General features: G+C 38.3%; 3 protein-coding genes across 3 annotated transcripts; 2 read left to right on the top strand and 1 right to left on the bottom strand.

The window, feature by feature from the left end:
- Window positions 1-135: 135 nt before the first annotated feature.
- LOC119798475 (ADP-ribosylation factor 4) lies at window positions 136-5,290 on the top strand. Its single transcript, XM_038307967.1, has 6 exons — window positions 136-392; window positions 2,800-2,880; window positions 3,476-3,585; window positions 3,769-3,840; window positions 3,915-4,040; window positions 4,770-5,290. The coding sequence occupies exons 1-6, from the start codon at window positions 326-328 to the stop codon at window positions 4,854-4,856; spliced, it is 543 nt and encodes a 180-aa protein (XP_038163895.1). The 5' UTR covers window positions 136-325; the 3' UTR covers window positions 4,857-5,290.
- Window positions 5,291-7,645: 2,355 nt separating this feature from the next.
- Window positions 7,646-11,162, bottom strand: lamtor4 (late endosomal/lysosomal adaptor, MAPK and MTOR activator 4). Its single transcript, XM_038307955.1, has 4 exons — window positions 11,003-11,162; window positions 10,788-10,871; window positions 7,933-8,050; window positions 7,646-7,836 (listed from the first exon to the last, which is right to left on the bottom strand). The coding sequence occupies exons 1-4, from the start codon at window positions 11,003-11,005 to the stop codon at window positions 7,739-7,741; spliced, it is 303 nt and encodes a 100-aa protein (XP_038163883.1). The 5' UTR covers window positions 11,006-11,162; the 3' UTR covers window positions 7,646-7,738.
- On the top strand, window positions 11,082-12,389 carry atp6v1f (ATPase H+ transporting V1 subunit F). The gene is made up of 2 exons (XM_038307954.1): window positions 11,082-11,314; window positions 12,101-12,389. The coding sequence occupies exons 1-2, from the start codon at window positions 11,157-11,159 to the stop codon at window positions 12,300-12,302; spliced, it is 360 nt and encodes a 119-aa protein (XP_038163882.1). The 5' UTR covers window positions 11,082-11,156; the 3' UTR covers window positions 12,303-12,389.
- Window positions 12,390-21,603: the final 9,214 nt, after the last annotated feature.

Genomic DNA, 21,603 nt, shown 5'->3' with positions numbered 1-21,603 from the left:
TCCACGGAATGATGTATCTGTACTCAAACAATTCATTTTCTCAAGCAGAGGATTTCAATTGATTTTCATTTTCCTGTGAACCCAAACGCGCCCATCCTCTGGGGCTGCTAATAAAGTTTTTTCAAAGTCATGACGTCATTTATTCCGCGTTGGCCTGGACGTGGCACCAAGGAGGAGCAGCGCCCACAGTTCTCTCGGATCCGGTTGTTCTGTACCTGTTATTCGGTTCTGACAGCAGCCTCAGCGGGCTTACCGCCTTCCAGCTCCCGTCCTCGTCTTGTCACCTCTACCGGCTGCCTCTCTTGGACACTTTGTTTATTAAAAAATGGGTCTGACCATCTCGTCGCTGTTCTCCAGGCTGTTCGGCAAGAAGCAGATGAGGATACTGATGGGTGAGCGTTGTGGCTAGGCTAACTAGCTCCGAGTTGACCGGGCCGGTACCGGGGGCTGACTCAAAGCGTGTTCTGCGGCAGGACTGCTGCTTTAGACCAGGGGGGCTTTATATTGTTATTCGGTTAAAGTTTTAGTCTGGTTACATCATTACTGTGAGCCTTACTGAAAAATCCAGCTAACGGAGTTAGCAGATGCTAACAGCCAGGGCTAAACGGAAGGACTGTTAGATGTATTAAAATGGACATAATCTGATTGTTCTTTCTTTTTAATTCAATGCCCAATCCTGTTGAATGAATCAGAGTCAACCAGCTTTCACTGATACAGAAACTTTTTTCATTTTTTAATATTTTCTGTTTTTATAGATGCCTATCTACCGCCATCGATTTTTTTTTATATATATATAATTTTTTAATAGTCTTTTCCTGCTCTCTGATTCTCCTTTTTCGTCATTATGAGTCCAGATTAGTTTTATTAAATCTATTTATTCTCTGGATCCGGTTCCGCCTGGATCCAATCCTCTTTTATTCGGATCCAGTTTGGGTGTTTTAATGAGCCAGTTGGGTCAATCTGGATCCACTTGTTTTTGACTGGTACCAATTCTGATTTCTGTTCTGTTTCCTTAGATCCTCTGATTTTTTTAAAAGCAATTTGTTGATACTTGGTCAAGATCTTTGTTAATGTTCCTTTTATCTAATTGTGCAATCTGGAGTCACACCTGTGGAGGTTATTCTTTGATTCATAATGTAGGTCTGGTTCTTTTCCATTTTGCATATTTTAATGATCCAGTCTTTGTGTATCCAGTTGTCAATCATTGTTATAAAGATCACTATTGTTTTTCTTTTTGTTTGTTTTTTCTAGATGTTTTTTAGTCAACCAGGTTCCACAGACCCAATTGAATAAATATTATTTAGCACTTTAATCTAGATAAAGGTCTGTGTACATTTTTGTTTTTTGTGTTTCTGGAGCTTTTATAGAGTCACTAAGCACGTCTAGATCTGCCTTGTCTCGATTTGGTGTCATGGTTATTTTTTTCTATCTGGATCTGAGTTTCATATTTTATCAGTGAACCTCTTCTGTTCTAGATCAGGTTTGCGTCTAGTTAATCTAATCTGGATTATTTTAGAGTTGTTCATGTAATTTATAATAGCAAAGATATAATTCATGCAATATATACCAGGTGCCATTTATTTAAATGCTACTGGTCAATTTTAAATATTTAAATTGACTGTCATGGTCTTTTATACCCACATCCATGTGGTTCTTGTTAACCAAGATTCCCAGATTTAAGCAGAATGGGCATCATTGTGAATATTAAAAACAAGTACCCTTAATTGAGTCGATGCAATTAGCTGGTTTTCCATAGATAGAAAACTTTCTGAATCAATTTGCAAGTATGATCTGGTTGAATTGTCTCTATAAAGTGCCTTGAGATTACATAAGTAGAGAATTGGCTCTATATAAAAAAAAAACTGAATTGAATCTATGTTTAGGTTTATTTTAGTTTTTGTCTCGTATCCAAGTCTACTTTGTAATCCATTTACAGGAGTAGATATTTTCACGGATTTCTGTTTGGTATTCAGAATCTATGCTTTATGTCTCTGTACACTTCTATTTATTTCTATTCTATTTATTTTTCTGACATATTTTTTTCCTTTTTTTTTTTATTAAACTTCTGCAGTGAGGAGGTCCTGGGTCTGAATCCAGGTCTGGGCTTTTATTGCATTAGGTTTGCATCTTCCTCCACCAACCAGGATTAACAGTTTTTAAAGATAGATGGATTTCAGTCTTTTTTAAATTCTTTTTGTTTTGAATCCAGATGATTTGTTGTAGTTTTCTGAATGCTTCGTCTGTTTGGAAATATTTTTGGATACAGAGGCGTGACTCTGAATCATTTTCTCTTAGTCTGGATCTGTTGTCTGGGTCAAGTTCCATTTATATGGATCTAATTCTGGATATTTTTTTTTTATTTTTAGAATGACAACCTTAATTTCTGCAAAGAGTTGAAAGAACTTTCTAGATTAACTGAAAACTTACTGACCTTCTTAGTTCCATGTTTTCTCAAACGGCTTATCTGAGAATCTGTTGATAAAAAGCAGTGAGTTTGTCAAAATCCAAACTTTGTTGTTCCTAAAACTGGATTTATAGAAAATAAGAGTGAATAATTTGTTCAAATATGCAAACGGCTTAAAAATCTTCAATGTTTCAGAAGAGAAATGTTACATAAGATGCAGCGAAGCTGATTAAAAAAAGAAAAAGAAAACTGCATTATTTTCAGCGTCCTCTAGGGGCCAGTATTTGGTCCAAAATTGTTTTACAGAAAACGATCTTTCAAAGTTTAAAAGAAATATCAAAATAAAAACATATTTAATTTACATATTAATTAGACTATTTTATCTGTTCTCTCAGTGGGTTTAGATGCAGCTGGAAAAACAACAATCCTGTACAAACTTAAACTCGGAGAGATCGTCACCACCATCCCAACTATCGGTAAGTAATCAATCATACCTGGGTGGAAATGTTTCCCAGCAGGAGCCGAATCAAAGCAGTAAAAATCGTCTTATCGCACACGGATCATGGTTCAGGAAGCTAAAAAAATCAAAGCTCAACATGATGGTTGATGAGATTAAATTATTGGGAGGCTTTTTTGGTTTGTTTTTGTAGTTTAAGGTTTTGTTTTTATCCCATCAGAGCAGATTTAATTTATCTTGTTGCACTACCAACCTAACAAGATACTGTGAATCTTTTGCCCATTTATCAGGAAAGCAGAAGCCCGACTGCTGAATTTGCAGAGGCTGTAACTAGAGCTAGCTGCAGTAAATTATTATTTTTTATTAGGACCAAACAACTTTCAAACTTACTGTTGTGAAAAATCAGGAACATTTGCTCCATTTAAAGATTCAATATCCAGAAGAAGAGCTGAGGCCTTATCTGAACGTATAAAACGAATGTTATCTGCGTAAATGGAAAGTTTGTTCTTTCCTCAGTATTTTACTAATTCTTTAGACAGAAAGTATCTTACTGCACGCGCTCAGTATGTAGCCGCCTCGGCTCTAACATCATCTGCTGCGTATGCATGTTTTAGGCTTTAACGTGGAGACAGTGGAGTACAAGAACATCTGCTTCACAGTTTGGGATGTCGGCGGTCAGGACAAGATCCGACCTCTGTGGAGACACTACTTCCAGAACACACAGGTATGTTTATTGATTGATTGATTGACTTTGCTGATCTCACAGTGGAGAAATTAACTTTTAATAAGTTAGAATCACGGATGGTTTGATTTGGTTTGTGTCTCACCAACCAATGATATTCGCTGATGTTGTTTATTAGCGTCTCAGACAGCAGACTGCTTTGATCAGTGACCATTTCTTCTGCAGGGTCTGATCTTCGTGGTGGACAGCAACGACAGAGAGAGAGTGGCAGAGTCGGCAGAGGAGCTCTCCAAGATGGTGAGCGATCAAGGATTCTGCCGGGGTCTCGGTGGGTCGACGGTGACGTCAACCTGACTCTTGTATCCCCTCAGATCCAGGAAGACGAGCTGAAGGACGCCGTCCTTCTGGTGTTTGCAAACAAACAGGATCTTCCCAACGCCATGGGGGTCAGCGAACTCACCGACAAACTGGGCCTGCACAGCCTGCGCAGCAGAACCGTAAGGATCCATTTAAAGATCAGGCTTGTTTAGCAGAACTTTGGGGAATTTAGAAGGGCTGAGCTCTGATACGCTGTTTTTAAGGGGGGGTGATAGATCCCACAGGTTTCTACTCTAACTTGAACTAAATAGAAGTCCTCATCATTTCTAATATATGATTCAAAACTAATTATTTCTGAAGAAGGCATTCATCTCAACTTTAATGTATTTTACGATGGGTTTAGTTTTCTTTTTTGTTTTACTATCCCTGCCTTTTTTTTTAGCTGCTGCCTGGCAGTTGCTGCCTCCTTGTGGTTGCATTCTGCATTACAGACCTGGTGGTTTTAAAAACCCATCAAGGATTAAATGAGCTGTTAAATCAGTGGATTTCTCAGGTGTTAAAGACGTTAAAATGTAGCAGCTGGTTATATTCCCTACGGCAGAGTCAGATAATGGTTGTGCAAAAATAACAAAACAAGGGCAACTACCTCCCCCCCCTCCTTTGCAGCATTGATGCAACTAAGATTTCAAACCCTTTCCTTCCTATTGGGTCAGAACTGGGCTGGATTTGAAAACTTCCTTTAACCAGATGGATTACGTCAAACACTTGCGTTCAAGATTTTTGCAAGAAAGAGACGACTTTATTTGCATTTACTGGCCTCCTTTATCCTGTTAGTCATTTTTATGACCATTGCTCAGTATTACTTCAGTTTTTGGTCTGATCCTTTTTTGTTTCCGTTTGTGTTTCAGTGGCACGTCCAGGCCACCTGTGCCACTCAGGGGACGGGTCTCTACGAGGGCCTGGACTGGCTGTCCAATGAGCTATCGAAACGTTAGAGCCTCGACAGGAAGCAGCAGGCTGATGTCACCGACTGATGTCACCGTGTACAAACAGAGGAGGAGGAAGATGAGGAGCATTTCACAGGACTGTTTCTGGGTTTTTGTTTCTTTTTTAAGTTATAAATGTATCTGCAGGAGGAAGTGATGTCGTGAACTCTGAGCTCACCTGGTTTCCCATCATCCTCTTCTTCTTCAGTTTGTTAGATCTGTTTGTTTTCTTTTAATCTGCTCGTTTTAACTCCAGATTACGTGACCGGGTGTTGTAAGGGAGAGGGGAGGAGTGGGCGGGGCTTACGACAGGTGACACATTGCCTGGTCATGTGATGACTCATTCCACAGAGCCGGACCCCACAGCCTCATCATTCCTTATCAATGTGAAGAAGAAACAAAGCAGAGGCAACAATGATGCAATAAATTTTTTTTTCTTCTCAGGTCTGTTTTCAGTCTTTCACTGTTGATGCACAGATCAGATTTTCTTTACTGGTACCGACTCCTGGTTATTGTACAAGCTGTTTGTTACCACATCCATGGATGAAAATTAGTGGAAATTCTTATTTGGATGCATTTAATGAATAGAAAAAGAATAAAAAGTTAAGTATTTCAACTGAAGTTTGCAATATAATGGATGAAACCACAAGTTAAGGTTCTGCTGACTCACTCTAAATTTCAGGGGTGCACAGCATGATCTGACTGCAAAGGCTGAATGTTGATAAATTTGATTCAATGCACAATAAATAACCAGAATGGCGTAGAAGTTACCGGATCAGATTCAGTAACGTGGATTGATCAGTGGCGTCAAAGGTTCACACATTAAATACTTCAGTAGAAGTATAGATGCTGCAGTTTAAAAACACTCTGGTAAAAGTTGAAGGATCAACTTGACCTCTTTACTCCAGTAAAAGTGAAAAAGTATGCGCTCCAGAAACTACTGAAAGTATGAAAGTAATCTTTAACGAAACCAGCCAGATGCCGCTATATGAACTGAAAGCTCAATTTCTATAAATCCTCTGAGATAGGGCCAAGGATGTGGTAGGTCTGGTTGGTCTCCGTCTCCCGATACGCTCTCGCCTGTGTCCGACCTTTTAGACATTTCAACATCTTTTTCTGAATCCTACACTGTAGCCCTTTCAGCGCATTGAATTGGTGCAGATTTGGGTCATTTTTCAGGTTTTAAGAATCTGTTCCAACTTTGTAAAAATCATTAGTCTGATCAAAGTGTGGATAAATAGAGAGGAAATATAAATGAGGAGCTGCATCCCTGATAGTTTATCCATAAACTTTAAGTTTCATCCCTTCAACACTGAATCCACTCAGCATTGATTCAGCTCTGATGAGGCCTGGTAGCGAACAAGTTCAATGATTCAGTTTTATAAGTCAGTAATTTATTCATCTTTGTGATTTCTATCTGTGCGTATCAACATTTTAGGAAACAAAGCCATAAAAACCACACATCTAATTAAAAAGCCTGCTTGAACAGCAGCGTCTTCAGTTGCTTTTTAAAGGAATTAACAGAATTAATACGGCATAAAAAAGGAGGCAAATAAACGAGTGTGGAACCGCTAACAATGTTTGGCCCGTTGACCTCAGACTATGGGACAAAGTATGGAGCTCTATCAGCCCAGAGATGTAGGGAGGAACTAGATCGTTCAGGACACTAAAAGTAGTGAACTGGGTTCTAATGTGAGTTAAAAGCTTTGCAGCAGAATTCTGGACAACCTGGAGACGGTAAAGCCCCTCCTCACTCACACAGGTAAAAAGACTGTTGCAATAGTCTAACCATGAGGTAAGACTATTGCAACACAGCCAAACCGTGTTCCTGTTTGGCTGTGACTCCATCCTGGAGAGAAATATCAGCTGTGCTGCTGCCATCAACACCTTTGTTTCTAGATGTTGGAGCTTGGCCTGTTTTCCAGTGTAGTCCTGTTTCTCTGACTGTGACTAACTGGATGTGCTCTCTTCATCCTCTGACATGGGAGCTGGCTCGGAGCTCGTCTGCCTGGCTGTGTGTTTCCTGGACGGGGCCGCCTGTGGAGCTGGTTGACAGTTGCCTTTTGTATCTATGCTTCTTTTTCTATGTCTGCTTCTGTCTCCTTGAACCCCAGTGGGCCTCAGCAGATGGCCGCTCACACTGAGCCTGGTTCTGCTGGAGGTTTCTTCCTGTTCAAAGGGAGTTTTTCCTCTCCACTGTCGCTACAAGCATGCTTAGATAGAAAACTTTGAATCAATCTGACTGGATGATCTGGTGAACTGGAAAGTGACCTGAGATGACATGATGGGAATTGGCGCTATAGAAATAAACTGAATAGAAATAACAGTTCCTAACTGTTTAGAGTGGTTGTGCAAGGACATTGCTGTATTGAACACTACAGCTAAGCTCTTGAGGTTTGGCTAAACAGACGAGCCTAAGTCAGCAATAGGTTGCTTTATCTGAGGGATTTTACTTTCAGATGCGATAATTAGTGTTACAGTTTTAGAGTTCAGAAGTAGAAAATTGTCAGTTAAGGAACACAATTCATTAAACTCAGTGTCCTTGAAAGCGCGATATAGTTGAAAATCGTCTGCATACAAGATATGTAAGATATGACACTGAATTGACTGATTATCTGACCTAGTAGAAATATTTACAAAAGGAAGAGGATGGGTCCAAAGACAGACCCCTGAGGTACCCCACATGACAACTGTGCTGTTTCCGACATGATTTTATTTACATAAACGTGTTGAAGGGATGCATCTAAATCCTGCAGGATCATTTTTCTGGAGGAAGCAGAAATGTTCAAACAAGCAGAAACGTCCAAACAGTTTATTATACAGACATCTTAAACATAGAAAACAGTTCCAAAAAGACGCCATCTTCATCCCGCTGGCTCCACCCGGCACCGCTACGCGTTGACGGGCTCATGCTGGTTGTTCTGACGTTTAACCACAAACACTTTCTGACCTGAAATTGTAACCACGTACACAAAGTCCTCCAGAATCACTGCAGGGAAACAAACAACTGGAAGGTTAGTATTGGAGTCTGAAGTAACCTGAAGGATGAGGCCTGGTTTCTCCAGGAAATGTTTGCTTTTATTACCCGACATGCGTTTGAACGGAGCTTCTGTTGATCCGGACAACCTGAAGCGACAAGCCGTCCGAACCATCTGCATTATGGCACCTGCAGTGTGCTCGTCGTTCTCCAGCTCTCCTGCAGACTGAATAACAGAAAGAATTCCTTCACTTCTTAATGTCAGAAACCACCTTTAGGCAGATCAACACAAAGCAGGGTCTCAAAAATAAACCACAAGTAAAACCGACGACCTTAATGTCGCCTGTGAGAGGGGATCTAATTATGAATCCGCTGATTTCTGAACACTTCAAAAGGTTGGTTGGAAAAATTGTAGTTCATATAGATAATTTTAAAAGGTGTCATACGGGTACGACTAAAAAAATGTAATATTATAAATAATTCCAAAGTCTTTGTGAGTCATTTTAACAAATAAAAGCTTTTATTAAGCTTCTATTTCCTGTAGTGATTCATATGGAAAACCAAACTGAATTAAATGATATTCTAAGCAGAGATGTCTGGATTCTGAAAAGCATGTTCACTTCCTCGCTGTGTGGGCGGGGCTTCTTTTAGCCTGTGGTTCTGCTGAGAGGTTCTGGAAGCCCAGCTTGATCCATCAGCAGCCTTCTGCTCATATTTGCATTGTTGGTTCTTCATAGATTCTATGGTTCTGGTCCACAGAGACCTGCTTAATTTGCTGCTTCTGGTACCTGGCAGCGTTAGTCACTGTTACCATATATGGGTTTAACTAGAATTTGTTTTGGTTTTTCCATTCATTTTTTTTATTGAAAATCATTAAATCACAGTTATTTTTACACGGTAAATGCATTATGCTTTTGGTTTCACATTTATAAAACAAAAAAAGAAAATTAAAACAAAAGCAAAGCCAGAAAAATGAGAAACAGAAACTAATTTTATGTGTTTAAGGAAAAACAAGTTTTTAGTCTTTTTTCAAAAGGTTGAGCCTCAATAAGGAAACAATAAATAAAAAATCATTTTGGAAGCGGAACACAAACCTGATCCATTCATCACAAATATCAAAAAATGTCCCCTGGGGTTCTTAAAGAAAACGTCAACTTTTCCGATTTAAATATCTAAAACGATACTAAACCAGTCTTCTAATGCAGGAGGGGTTCATTTAAGACAATTTCTAGTTATTATATTTTACTGACTGCCAGCAGGGCCTGTTTTATATCCCCTCCTCTATAGGAGTCATAATCGAATTAAAAATCTATGCTTATAAAATCATTATTAATATGGAACTTAAAGAACTATTTTAGGACCTTCAGAAAGTAGAATTTCTAATCAGTATCCTCATAAATCATGTCAGCAGAAACACTTCAGGTCCTGATAGATGATAACGTTGGACCACAGCAGCCTGAATTCACTCATTCTGCTCCCTTAAATCTAATTAAATTTAGCTGCATCCTCTGAAAGCTGCGCTTCTCCTTATTGCTGGTGCAGAACTTCCCACCACACTTTATCCTTCCACCTAACTTTCTATGATAATGCTTGGATTCCAGACCTTAAACAACAAACGTATTTTCTCTACATTCTAATTTGTGTAAAGTCATTTAATTTGGTTTAATTAAATTTGTAAATATTTGAATACATTTATAATGAATGCAAGAGAAAAAAAGCACCTGAAATAATTAGTTGCTGAATAAACATTTACTAAAACAGGATATCAAGCTAATCTTTGATATATTAGGTCAATTTACATTTAAATTTCAGAATTTATTTATTTTTGATCAAATCAGAAATTAAGCTATACTGAAAAAAAATTCTGCTGTAAAAAGTAGAATTTTTTGAGTTTCCTGTCTCAATGCCACTGAAGGGATCATCTTATTTTTAAAATCATAATTAAAACAGAATTGAAATGAAATGAAATAAATTGGGTCCAATCAATCAGTTTCATCATTCTATCTCTATTCTCCCACTCTGCAGAATCTGTTAGTTCAATCTCTAACGTTCTGCTCTCTCTGCTTTTTCTCATAGTAGCTTCATCTGGTCTGTTCCTGTTTGGCTGTGACTCCATCCTGGAGAGAAATATCAGCTGTGCTGCTGCTGCTGCTTCTGTCTCCTTGAACCCCAGTGGGCCTCAGCAGATGGCCGCTCACACTGAGCCTGGTTCTGCTGGAGGTTTCTTCCTGTTCAAAGGGAGTTTTTCCTCTCCACTGTCGCTACAAGCATGCTTAGTGTGAGGGATTGCTGAAGAGTCAATGAGTCGATGCAATCAGCTGGTTTTCCTTAGATAGAAAACTTTGAATCAATCTGACTGGATGATCTGGTTGAACTGGATCTATAAAGTGACCTGAGATGACATGATGTGAATTGGAGCTATAGAAATAAACTGAATAGAATTATCTCTTTGGTTCCGGGGCCAGTATTAGTTCTACAGGGGAACTGGCCCCACTGGCCCCTGTCTAAAAACGCCCATGAGTAACCTTTGGGTTTTACTTTCTGAAAAAAATAATCTTTGAACTCATCAATAGGTTTAAAGAATAAAGCAAATGATTTAAACTTTGAACTTATTGACCTTTCAGAGAGAACTGCCAGATTCTTAACCTTATTTAAGCAGAAAAACAGAGAAATGTGGCACATTTGGCCTTCCATAGACCTTCGCCCTTTCTGGAACATGGAATCTTTGCTCTTTACTGTTAATTCATAACATGTGTTCCATGTTTCTGCTGTTGGTTTCCACTAGTTTTAGCAAAGTCATTAAGCGTTTTTGTTTTCTACCATTTCAGCAGTTTTTTTTTTTTTTTTTGCTTTAATTTCAGCTTGTTTCTACCATTTTAACTATAACGCTTATAGTTTAGCCTACAGCATTCACTGCATTTTCGCAGGAAATGCAACTTTTTGTAGTTTTTCTTTAAACTTACAGCTAGAACCCCGTCCTCACTGATGACCAGATACCCGAGCTGATCCGGGATCCGCTCCAGACCCGCAGTCAGAGCCGCCGTCGTCTGGAAAACAAACCAACCAATCAGATTTATTGATCGACAGATAAACAGACTTTATTCCGGAATCATGGTCCAATAAATATATAAGATAAAAATAAAACGATGCAGGTAAAATAGATCAAATAAAGCCTCACCATCTCAGCTGCTGTTTGTTTTTGGCCTGAAGCTTCACTTCCGCCTCCTGCTCCTGCGTCACCCTCACGTGACTTATGACGCAGCGGCTCACATGATCAAAGCTGCTGATCCGCACCGTGTCTCCCGAGCAGAACAGGACCGAAGCAGCAGGCTATGGCGGGCCGAGGCAAACTGATCGCGGTGATCGGGGATGAGGACACGGTGACGGGCTTCCTGCTCGGTGGGATCGGGGAGCTGAACAAGAACCGGAAGCCGAACTTCTTGGTGGTGGAGAAGGACACGAGCATCACGGAGATCGAGGAGACGTTCAAGTGAGGCCCGATACCGATTTACACAAACAGGAACCGTAAATAAACAGATTATTTGATCATTTCTGCTACATGAGAATAAACCTCAGATGAAAAGAAAAAACAAACAGACCAAATAATATGCCCGAACATTAATTTAGTCAAAATCTGAATGGAGTCTGGTGCGTATTGGATTTTTTTAGACAGAAAATCCTCTTTAAATAAAATTTGAATGTAATTTTGTACTATATTGTATATATATGTCTAAAGGGAGGTGTAATAAAATAACAATTATTTATAACTATAAATAAAAAACTGGCAGAAATGTTAACACATTTTGCATCTGTACCAGACTCCATTCAAAATCAAACCATTTTAAGGTTAATTGATTGTTTGTCGTTTTCAGCACCTTTATATTCAGTTAAAACTACATTAATAAATGTGCTCGTGTTATATTAAATGTTCTGTTCATATGTTGCTGTTTTATGTCGTTTAAAACATGCAAATATTGTTGAAGAGTAAAATAAAATAAAAAGGAATTGATAAAAAATGTAAGAAAAATTTGTAGAAACAGATTTGATCATTTTAAACAAATATTTTACTTTTGATAGATTATTAAACATATTTTCAACTATAAAATGATCTTAGTTATATTATCAAATGATTTTTGAAAAACTTCTTTATTTTAACTACGGTCACTCATTTCAGTAAAATGATTTAAATCTATATATTCTGATCTTCCTGTATGTGTTTCCTGCTTGATTTATCTCCACATTTCAAAGATGAGCTGAACTCTTCTCCCCTCTGCAGGAGCTTCTTGGCGCGGAACGACATCGCCATCATTCTGATCAACCAGTTCATAGCTGAGATGATCCGGCACGCCATCGACGCCCACATGCAGTCCATCCCAGCAGTGCTGGAGATCCCGTCCAAAGAGCATCCGTACGATGCGTCCAAGGACTCCATCCTGCGCCGAGCCAAGGGCATGTTCTCCGCTGAGGACTTCCGATAAACGGCTGAATAACGCGTTGATCCGCTGGTTATTTACACTGCGTGTCCTCTGAGATGAGCCGCTGCTTTCCAGGAAGTGGATGCTCATTTTTCTTGTGACAGAGTCCTCTTGTTGTTTTTGGTTTCCCCTCGGATCCAAGCAGCCGTTCTCTTCCCCTCAGTGTTTGTGCAGATGTGTTAAATTAAAAAATTGTAACAGATGTTGAAATTAAAAAGATATTTGTGATTGTCAAGCTGGATTGATTGTGTGTTTTTCATCCCTTCACATTCGATAAGTCACAGTTAGGAGGGGGGGGGGGGCGATTCTCAAACTTTTACTCAAACATGTTTGTTTTGATTAAGGCTTAAACCCAAATGATGGAGACATGACCTAACACACTTTATAAAACCTCATTCAACCTGAGACGCAGGCGGCCTGTTTAAAATAACACCCTTTGATGCAGTAGTTGGGATAATAATCATTTTACACCATTTTCTTCCAACGTTGCTTCAGATTGTTAAAGTTTGCAGATTTTTTTATGTACAGATACTTTAAGACCCACTACTGTAATTTTTTTCTTTACCAAATTTATATCAGCATTTGATTTGATTTGATTACCTACAGAGTCCCCTGTGGGCTGACAGTTGGAATGAGGTGGTTTGGTTTTTCCTAATTTTTAGGGAGAAAAGACCTTCTTCTCTTCTTACTGAAAATTCCTCTTCAATCTTTTCTTCTAATTTTCCTGCGATCATCATTTTGCTGTAAAGCTGAACAGCCCCCAAACCCCCTCCTCACCTTTGCTGAGTAATGAATGAAAAAGATCAGATAAAAACAGAAAACATCATCTCAGCTTTATCACTGACCGCTGTCCTTCAGCTGACGTTCAGCCAAACATGACCCGACCCTCAGCGAAGGACGGACGGACGGACGGCAGTGATGCTGGAGAACAAACAGGACGAGGCTGATCTCAGATCAGACGGGGGAGCTATAAATGGTTTCAGTCGGTCTGATCTGGATCAGAATATAGTTTCTGCTTTGCTTCCAACCACCATGCTGCTGCTGCTGATGATGATGATGGCTACTTTAATCTCTGCTGGTCCTCTTCCACCTCAACGCTCGGGGTAAGAACTGATCTCTGAATTTAAACAAATGTCTGCAGTTTAGATAAAACAAACTTTAGCAGGTGGGTCATGTTGAAGGTTTCAGCAGCTATCTGTGGGAATATCTGCTGCTGAATGAGGAACCTAAGAAATCATTTTGATCCAGATCTTTTCAAAAGAACTCTCAGAAAACTTAAAGATTAAACGAATATGTGATGCAGATTGATTAAACTGCTAATCTGTGCTGAGTTTCATTGCCTGCTGTGGTTCTGCTTTCATTGTTTAGGTTTGACTTTCATCAGAACATAAATGAGACCCAGGATACCAGGTAAGCTGACCTAAACTTTAAGCACAGCCTGATCCACAAAGGAGTTCATGAATATGTTTCTGAAATTCTGTGTAATTTGCCGTAATAAAGGCTTTACTGCACATCCAGGAAACATTGACTGCATCCAGTATTTTCCATTTCTTTCTATATATTATTATCACACATTTAAACAGTGGCGGCAGGTGGAGCTTTCTCCAGGGGGGGGCTATAAATTCAAACCAAAACCAATCAAACGTATACTAAGTTATCACACTAGTATACAGGGGCGGCGCTAGATGGGGGGCCAGGGGTGGCCATGGCCACCCTTAGCCAATCATTGGCCACCCCTACCATTTATTTCCCTCTAATACAGCAGTAATACTCTCAAGTGGAATATTTAAAACATTTTTTTTTTGTGGTTAAATCTATACATCAATATACTAACATCAAAGATGATAAGTACAGAATTCAGGCTCTTCAGAAATAGATTTAGTGTTTTATGGGGTAAAGAGAAAAATATGTGTCTCTGCAAGTCATTTGGGAGTCTTCAATGAATTTTTTTAAATAAAAACATATCAAACAATCAATTTATGTAGATATTTGTGCTTGTAAATATCAACTTTATGCTGAATGTTTATTGATACAAAGTAATGAGAGTGATGATTAATTTACGCCCCAGAACTCAAAACTGAGATTTATTCACTATACCTTTTATCTAGAAATATCATCTACTTGTTAGCGAAGGCTGTAGGAAAGTATAGTTTGTCTTTATTTAGAAAATATGGATGTTTTGCACGGTCGTGTTTCCTGTTGGAACAGTGTAGATCGACCCTGAGGTTCTGGTGCCAATCCGCTTTCGGCCCCCACTCAGTCTACAGTGGTTATTGCCTGGCCACCCTTATAAAAACTCTCTGGCTACGCCTCTGCTGGTATATTTATATGAATGCCGACAACAAAAAAACATTATGAAAACACTTTGTAAAAAGAACACATAATTTCATGTCCAGGTTTACTTTTTGCACATAAATCTTGTCGTTCTGAGGCTTCATGAAGGTAAATCTGTATTTTGCATGGTCTATTATTGTTTCACAAACCTAAAAAAAAATGTATCAGTTTAATAATGGAGAAGCTGTTAGTCAACTTTATATTTTTTTAAATATAAAAAAAACAATACATTTTCTGATAATGTGTTTATTTAGACTATATTTTATTATTTTCCATGTGAATCTTAGATTATTCATTCTTCTTTGCCTTTTCTATAAAGTGCTTTAAATCAGTCCTAGCTGCCTTTATCCATGCTGGATCAGTTCCTATTGTTTGAAAAAGGAGGCAGGAAGCAGGATAAAGCCTTAGCCTCGCTGCATGCAGTTAGCCAAGCCTCAGAGCTGAACCAGGTCCTGGAAAATAACTTTTTTTTTTTGCACCATTTCTCTCTCGACCTGTCAATCACCCGCAAAACGTCTGCGCTGTGGCGGGAAGTGGTGAGCAGTGTTGGGCACGTTACTTTGAAAAAGTAATTAGTTATAGTTACTAGTTACTTCTCCCAAAAAGTAACTGAGTTACTAACTGAGTTACTCCACAATAAAAGTAACTAGTTACTAGTAAAAGTAACTATTGCGTTACTTTTGCGTTTCTGGGTAGGTTGAAAAGGCAGAGTATCCATCCATCCATCCATCCATCCATCCATCCATCTTTCTCCCTTTCTCCATATAGGCTAATGATCGTTCACGCTCTCCATAGTTCTCCTGTGGCGCGACAACAGGGCGACTGTTGCGCGCCTTTAGCTAGCATGCGCGTTTCCTGTCGCTTGCGCGGTGAATCGTGCCGCCTGCGCTGTGCGGAGATCGAGGGGAAACCGTATCTGATGGGGAAACGCAGCTCGACGTAACACCGGTATTTCCATGTGGAAAACGCTGTTTTGCTGCAGGAGTCCTCCTCACTCTCCATCTCTCTGTGTGTGCTGTACGTTAACACCCGCCAGCGGAAACACCCACCTACCCAACTGACAGATGGAATCTCACTATACATCGGCCATTCTCATCCTCCCCTCTCTCATGACAAGGCGCGCACGAGTCCTGTCATGAAAAAAGGTTCATTGTGCGACCTGAGTAACGCGCAGTAACGGGGCGCTGCAATGGTAACTGCAATATAGTTACAGTCAAAGTAATTAGTTAGATTACTTGTTACTAAAACAAGGTAACGGCGTTACTTTCAGCGCCATTAATCCCATCACTGGTGGTGAGCAAATACACTTCCTGTCACCTCCCAAGTTCTCCTGTACCTTTGTTTTATGGCGGAGCTACTGCACATGAACAACTTTGAACAAGAGTCAATGGGGCAAAGATTTTTGCGCCCCAGGGCTGAAAATACATCACCAATCGGCCAAAAAATTGAATGACGATTTACTAGTCATGTAACAATAAACATAAACGGAACTATTTAAGGGAAATTAGTCAGAGAGGGAAATTTGTATGGTCCTCCTTTCTCTGATATTAACTGGAAAATAACACGGCTCCTCCCAAACAAATTTGCTATTTCTAACAAAATAAAAGAAATCCAATATAAAGTTATACATAACATACTAACGCTTAGCAAAATTTATCAATATTGATTGATGTCAACTGTGTATTCTGTAATACTGAGGAGGAAACAATTAAGCACCTATTTTTTTTAATGTAAATTTTCACAGATACTCTGGAAAGAAGTTGAGGTTTACATCATATCGCACTTCAACACACCACTTAAATTATAAGCCAAAGATATTATCTTACACTAACCTAACCCTAACCCTAACTAATAATGATAGGAAAATGGAACCCTTGGTTAACCTGAATATTCTAATAGCAAAATTCCACAAACACTAAACCAAATTTTCCAAAGGTCCACCTTTCTTCCCTGTGTTTGAAAATGATTAAAAAAATTACTTCAATTGTATCCAAAGAATCAACATAAAAAATGTAGACACACTGTTAACGTATGTTGCTTTTTTTTTTGTTATTTAAATCTCTTCCGTTATCTATTTAAGTTTAGGTATGTTTTAACTTCATTCTAATTGTACCCCATCATTGAACACTTATTTTGGAGATACTGTTCTATATCTGGTGACATTTTTTGTCAATGTTTTGTAATTTGCAACTTTTCAATAAAGTTTTGGATTGAAAAAAAAGACGATTTACTAGTCATTAAAGTTAAAATTTTTATCTTGCACTTCAAAAAAATATATATATTGATATATTCTGAAATATTTTACATTTTAATTTAAAATAAAATTATAATATATATATTTATTTATTTATTTTTTTTTTTATGTCATAATTAGAGTCATTGGGTGTGGGGTGGCCCCACAATAGAAACAAGAGTTTCTATTGTGCACGACTGTGGCTTCATTTACTGAAGTTCATTCAAGTTCATTTATTGAACAAACTTGAACTTGAATTTGTTCATTTCCAGGTTTGTGAACTTAGTTCATTTATGAAAAAGTGAACTATGAACGTGAAGTAGTTCATTTCCATCTGTGTGAACTGAACTCTGAGCTCGTTCCTTTTAATTATGAACTGAATGATTATGAATTATGAACTCAGACCTGTATAATTAAATGTCACATATTACATTATTAAAATGTAATCAGTCAGGGAAATTATAAGGATTGAAAACTGGAGGATTTCCTATTGAAGCTTCCTGTGGTTTATAGTTATGTACATAAAAAAGTTTAACTTTAGATACTTTTATCAGTTTTTAATCCCTCTCCTAAAAAGAAAATCATAGTAATAGAGATGTCCCTTGAAATTGCACTTTAATATGTTTCATCATATTTTGCTGCATTTAAACTAGTTTCAGTTCCTTTTTTGTTTAAGTTTTTTTCATTTTGATCTTTATTTTTTTATACATTTATAATCTTATTCTATTGTAGATTTGACTAGCTTCCTTTTTTCTTACAACTTTTATATGTTTTATATTTTCTTCTTTTTGCCACATTATCATTTTTTTTTTTATAAAGTTTAGTATCTGATGAAGGGTGTAGGTTGGTTGAGGACCCAAACGCAGAGAGGAGGAGCCAGAGATCAGTTTTGCTGATTTAATAAAAAGTGTAACAGAAACAAAATCCAAGAAGAAAATACCAAAAAGTAGCGCTGGTTCCAGCAACACTGATGCGTCGGTGCGTGGAGCCCATAGAGGACAACACTGTATCTGTGCGCCTGTCATTTCAATGAAAGTCATGTGAGCGATACAGGAGCTGCTTCTGACTGACTGAGTCACTAAACTGTTTAAAAACGTACCAGTAGCAGAACAAAACACAGGTCAGTGTGTCAACCTAAACTAAACACCACCAGCCAGACCAAATAAACCAGAAACAAACCAAACCTGAACACCAACAGCTATAAATCACATAAATAAAAGTCCACAAGGGGGGGAGCCATAACAGTAAATTCAGTTTTCTATCATTATAACTGCAGTTTACAGCTACAATAGTATTTTGTAATGGATTATTGTATGACCTTATGAACACTTAAAATATACTAAAACTGCTAATCTGTGCTGAGTTTCATTGCCTGCTGTGGTTCTGCTTTCATTGTTTAGGTTTGACTTTCATCAGAACATAAATGAGACCCAGGATACCAGGTAAGCTGATTTACGCACAGCCTGATGCACAAAGGAGTTTATGAATAGAATGTAGAGAAGAGTTCTGCAGAAGTAAGTGGGAAAGTGTTCATGTAAGGAACAGATTGAGACGCTGAACGAGCTCCTTGTTTTACAGGAACATAACATCGAGCAGAGATACCTTCATGTAAGTAAACTCTGCTTTATTCCTAAACTCCAGCAGCTTTACATCCATCTGCATTCAAACTGCTCTGTGTTTGTCTTCCAGGTTGCTTCTCCCTCAGGGGAACCCCCAGTAAGTCTTTTCTTTCTCACATCAAACATTCAGATATTCACGGTTTCTTCTAAAATCAGATGTTTGTCTCTGTGTGTTTCAGACAAACTCATCCGGGGTACGTTTCACTTTAAGCTGCGAGCTCTGTCTGATAATCTGATAGGAAGAAATGAATTGTAAGTAGGTGAAGAAACAGCTTTGAGTCTGTTACTCTTAGAACTAAGAATAATAATAAGTAAAATAAATTAAAAGAACTAATAATATTAGTTCTGAAGTTTACCAACCAGGTTAACGACAGAATGAAGGAAGGATGAGAAGAGACCCAAAGGTATTCATTGTCCTTTGGCCTTCAGATGGTTAACTGAATACACGGTTACCTACAAAGTCCTCTCCAGGCTGACTGCAGAATGTGCCACAGCCACAATCCCTCCACCACCGTGCTTGACAGTTGGAATGAGGCCATGTATGGACGTCAAAACAGCCAAAAATATGTACCTTCCTACCAGTGCTTTAAGGGGAATAAAACACGTGTCGGTTCTCCCTCTGAGTGCCTCAGAATTATGCAGAAAAAATTCATAGAAATCTATTTATAGATCTGTAGATCAGCAGTTTTTACAGATATTAAAACGAAGAAAAGAAAAAAGCAAGTTGGTAATTAGACCAACTCTTTTATAAATAGGTTTAATTCAGTCCATCATTTAGCCTACTTCATGCCGTCAAACAGGTTCCATTGAAGACATTTCTTAGTTCTGCAGGTCTGGTTTTAATCAGAGTGAAATTAATAGAAATGTATAAATCTGTAGTTAACCCAATTAGTACATTTGTATTATTACAAAAAGTGAAATAATTCATTCATTATCAGTTTGGAAGCCTTTTCCCTTTATATGTGACATATCATTTAAAAGTTTTTATTTTATTTTATTTGTTAGAGATCCTCTATATTGAAATGTGTTTAAATAACTGAAACATCTAAATGGGCTAAAAAAAATATAGAAGAAAAACATCAGTGTGGAGCAACATGCATTTTATCAAATTCTACTTCTTAAGATATTAAAGTAACGTGACTTTAAAAAGTAAAACGCCTGAGAGAAAAATCAATATCCTTAAACTTAGATCTGCAGCTCGTTCTTACAGAAAGTAAGAAAAAAATATAGCAGTTAAAAATTCCGGATTTCTTAAAAATAAAAAGAATAAAAAACAGGCAGCCAACGGCTTCTACCTGATAACAGTTACTGTTTACAATCTGTTATTTGGTGTTTCTGAGGACTTGATATATTTGTAATAAATGTAGGGCCTTTAGTTTGATCTTAAAATGCTGCATAGGTCTCACACAAAGAAAAAAACAAGGAGGAGCCCAACCAATCAGGCAGGTTTAGTAATATTTATTGCAAAATTTCAGTTTAAGGTTGACTCTTTGGAAACGCTTTACAAGCACCGGATGATTGATTTGTTGTAAAATCGTGCGGTATTCCGTTTTGAAATGAAAAACAGCAACGCTGGAATTTTCCAATGAGTTTATAAATTTCACATGAAGACATCCAACAAGTTATAGATTGAGCTTGGAGCCACTTTGCTGTTACTACAAGCTTATTTACAAACCTGGTCCAGCCTCTTTCCTGCTGCTTATTTTAGATGCAGGTACAGGAAGGGCTGCAGTCTGGTTAAACAAAAACAAACTCCCTTCCAATCTTCCCATTTTAGAGAAAGCTACCAACGCTGCCTTTGGAAATAAATTAAATGCAAAAAAATTAGATTCTTCTCAGCTTTGTGTCTCTTTCTGGGTCAGTATAACTCGACCCGGAGACCTTTGCTGTTAGCCATCCCCCATCTTCACTCACTTCCTGTCACTGTCAGCTAAAGGCCAGAATAGCTTAAATAAACTCCTTAATGACGTAGTCAAGACCCCCCCACCCCCACACACCATATACTGACTCCCATTGACTTCCATTCATTTGCAGTCATTTTCAACCCTTTCAATCCCCTAACCCTAAAACTAACCCTGAAACTAACCCTAAACCTAACCATAAACCTAACCATTACCAATGCATACCTCACCCTAACCCAATGGGCTCTATGCACAGCTCCACTACTTCCTGAATTTAAGGTAGCTCCTTTGTTTCCTGTCTTTCATTACTGGACGAACTGATTAATCCAGGTGTGTCTGGCCAGTTACTTGGGTCATACACACTTGGATTAATCAGTGCATCCAATCATGAAAGACAGGAAGCAAAGGAGCCTCCTGAAGTTCAGGAAGTGGTGGAGTTGTGCATAGAGCCTATTGACACCTTAGCATAACCATTAGCAAAATAGAATGTGAGGACTGGAAAAATGTCCTCACTTTGCAACAACTGGTCCTTAATTTGATTGTTAGATTAGAAAACTAGTCCTCATTCTGATGGCTAGACAGGAACACACACACACACACACTGTAACAATCCCCCTTAAATGCATATTTGGAAACTTGACATGTTTTGGACTGTTTATTCCTGCTCTTTTTTTTTTTTTAAAGGATCCACAATTAGGATTATGTTTCTGCTGCAAACGATGTTATTGTTTTTCATGGTTCACAAAGCCAGCACTTGTTTACTGATCAGAATAATAACATAATATATCGACTGGATCTTCTGTCTCCTGAATTCAATAATTTATCTGATGCTGATGAAGATTCTCAGCCATCCAGATCACAGTCATTCTAAAAAAGTAAAACATAAAAAAAAGCAATCCACTGCACTTAGTTTTTAAGTTTAAAGACGTTTCACTTTCCATCCAGGAAGCTTTTTAAATTCAAAATGTCAGAAATAGCGTTTAGTTCGGGGCTTTATGCAGTAGTCCAACTAAGGCTTGGTAAATGGCTTATGGACAAAGGACATTCTTTTGAGGACCAGAATGATCACGTTTTGCATAAAGAAAATAGGTGGTTTCCGAGGAGTGTGAAGGAAGCCATCTATGTTAAGAAAAGAAAAACCAACCTTAAACAGAGGGGGTGGACTCCGATTTCTGCTTTCAAAAACCTACAATTTAGCGATTGAGTTGATTCCTTCC

Source organism: Cyprinodon tularosa, unplaced genomic scaffold, assembly GCF_016077235.1.
Source record: "Cyprinodon tularosa strain WSP-4 unplaced genomic scaffold, ASM1607723v1 ctg625, whole genome shotgun sequence".
NCBI lineage: Eukaryota > Metazoa > Chordata > Actinopteri > Cyprinodontiformes > Cyprinodontidae > Cyprinodon > Cyprinodon tularosa.
The sequence above is the reverse complement of the archived record's forward strand: the minus strand, read 5'-3'. Positions and strand labels throughout refer to the sequence as shown.

Bases quoted from the DNA above. Each gene is read 5' to 3' on its own strand.
- LOC119798475 (XM_038307967.1), top strand. From the start codon at position 326: ATGGGTCTGACCATCTCGTCGCTGTTCTCCAGGCTGTTCGGCAAGAAG. The intron at 393-2,799 runs GTGAGCGTTGTG...CTGTTCTCTCAG, and splicing joins GCAGATGAGGATACTGATGG to TGGGTTTAGATGCAGCTGGA. The intron at 2,881-3,475 runs GTAAGTAATCAA...TGCATGTTTTAG, and splicing joins CACCACCATCCCAACTATCG to GCTTTAACGTGGAGACAGTG.
- lamtor4 (XM_038307955.1), bottom strand. The intron at 8,051-10,787 runs GTAAGTTTAAAG...TCTGTTATTCAG, and splicing joins GTGAGGACGGGGTTCTAGCT to TCTGCAGGAGAGCTGGAGAA. The intron at 7,837-7,932 runs GTAATAAAAGCA...GTTTCCCTGCAG, and splicing joins TCCGTTCAAACGCATGTCGG to TGATTCTGGAGGACTTTGTG.
- atp6v1f (XM_038307954.1), top strand. From the start codon at position 11,157: ATGGCGGGCCGAGGCAAACTGATCGCGGTGATCGGGGATGAGGACACG. The intron at 11,315-12,100 runs GTGAGGCCCGAT...TCCCCTCTGCAG, and splicing joins GAGATCGAGGAGACGTTCAA to GAGCTTCTTGGCGCGGAACG.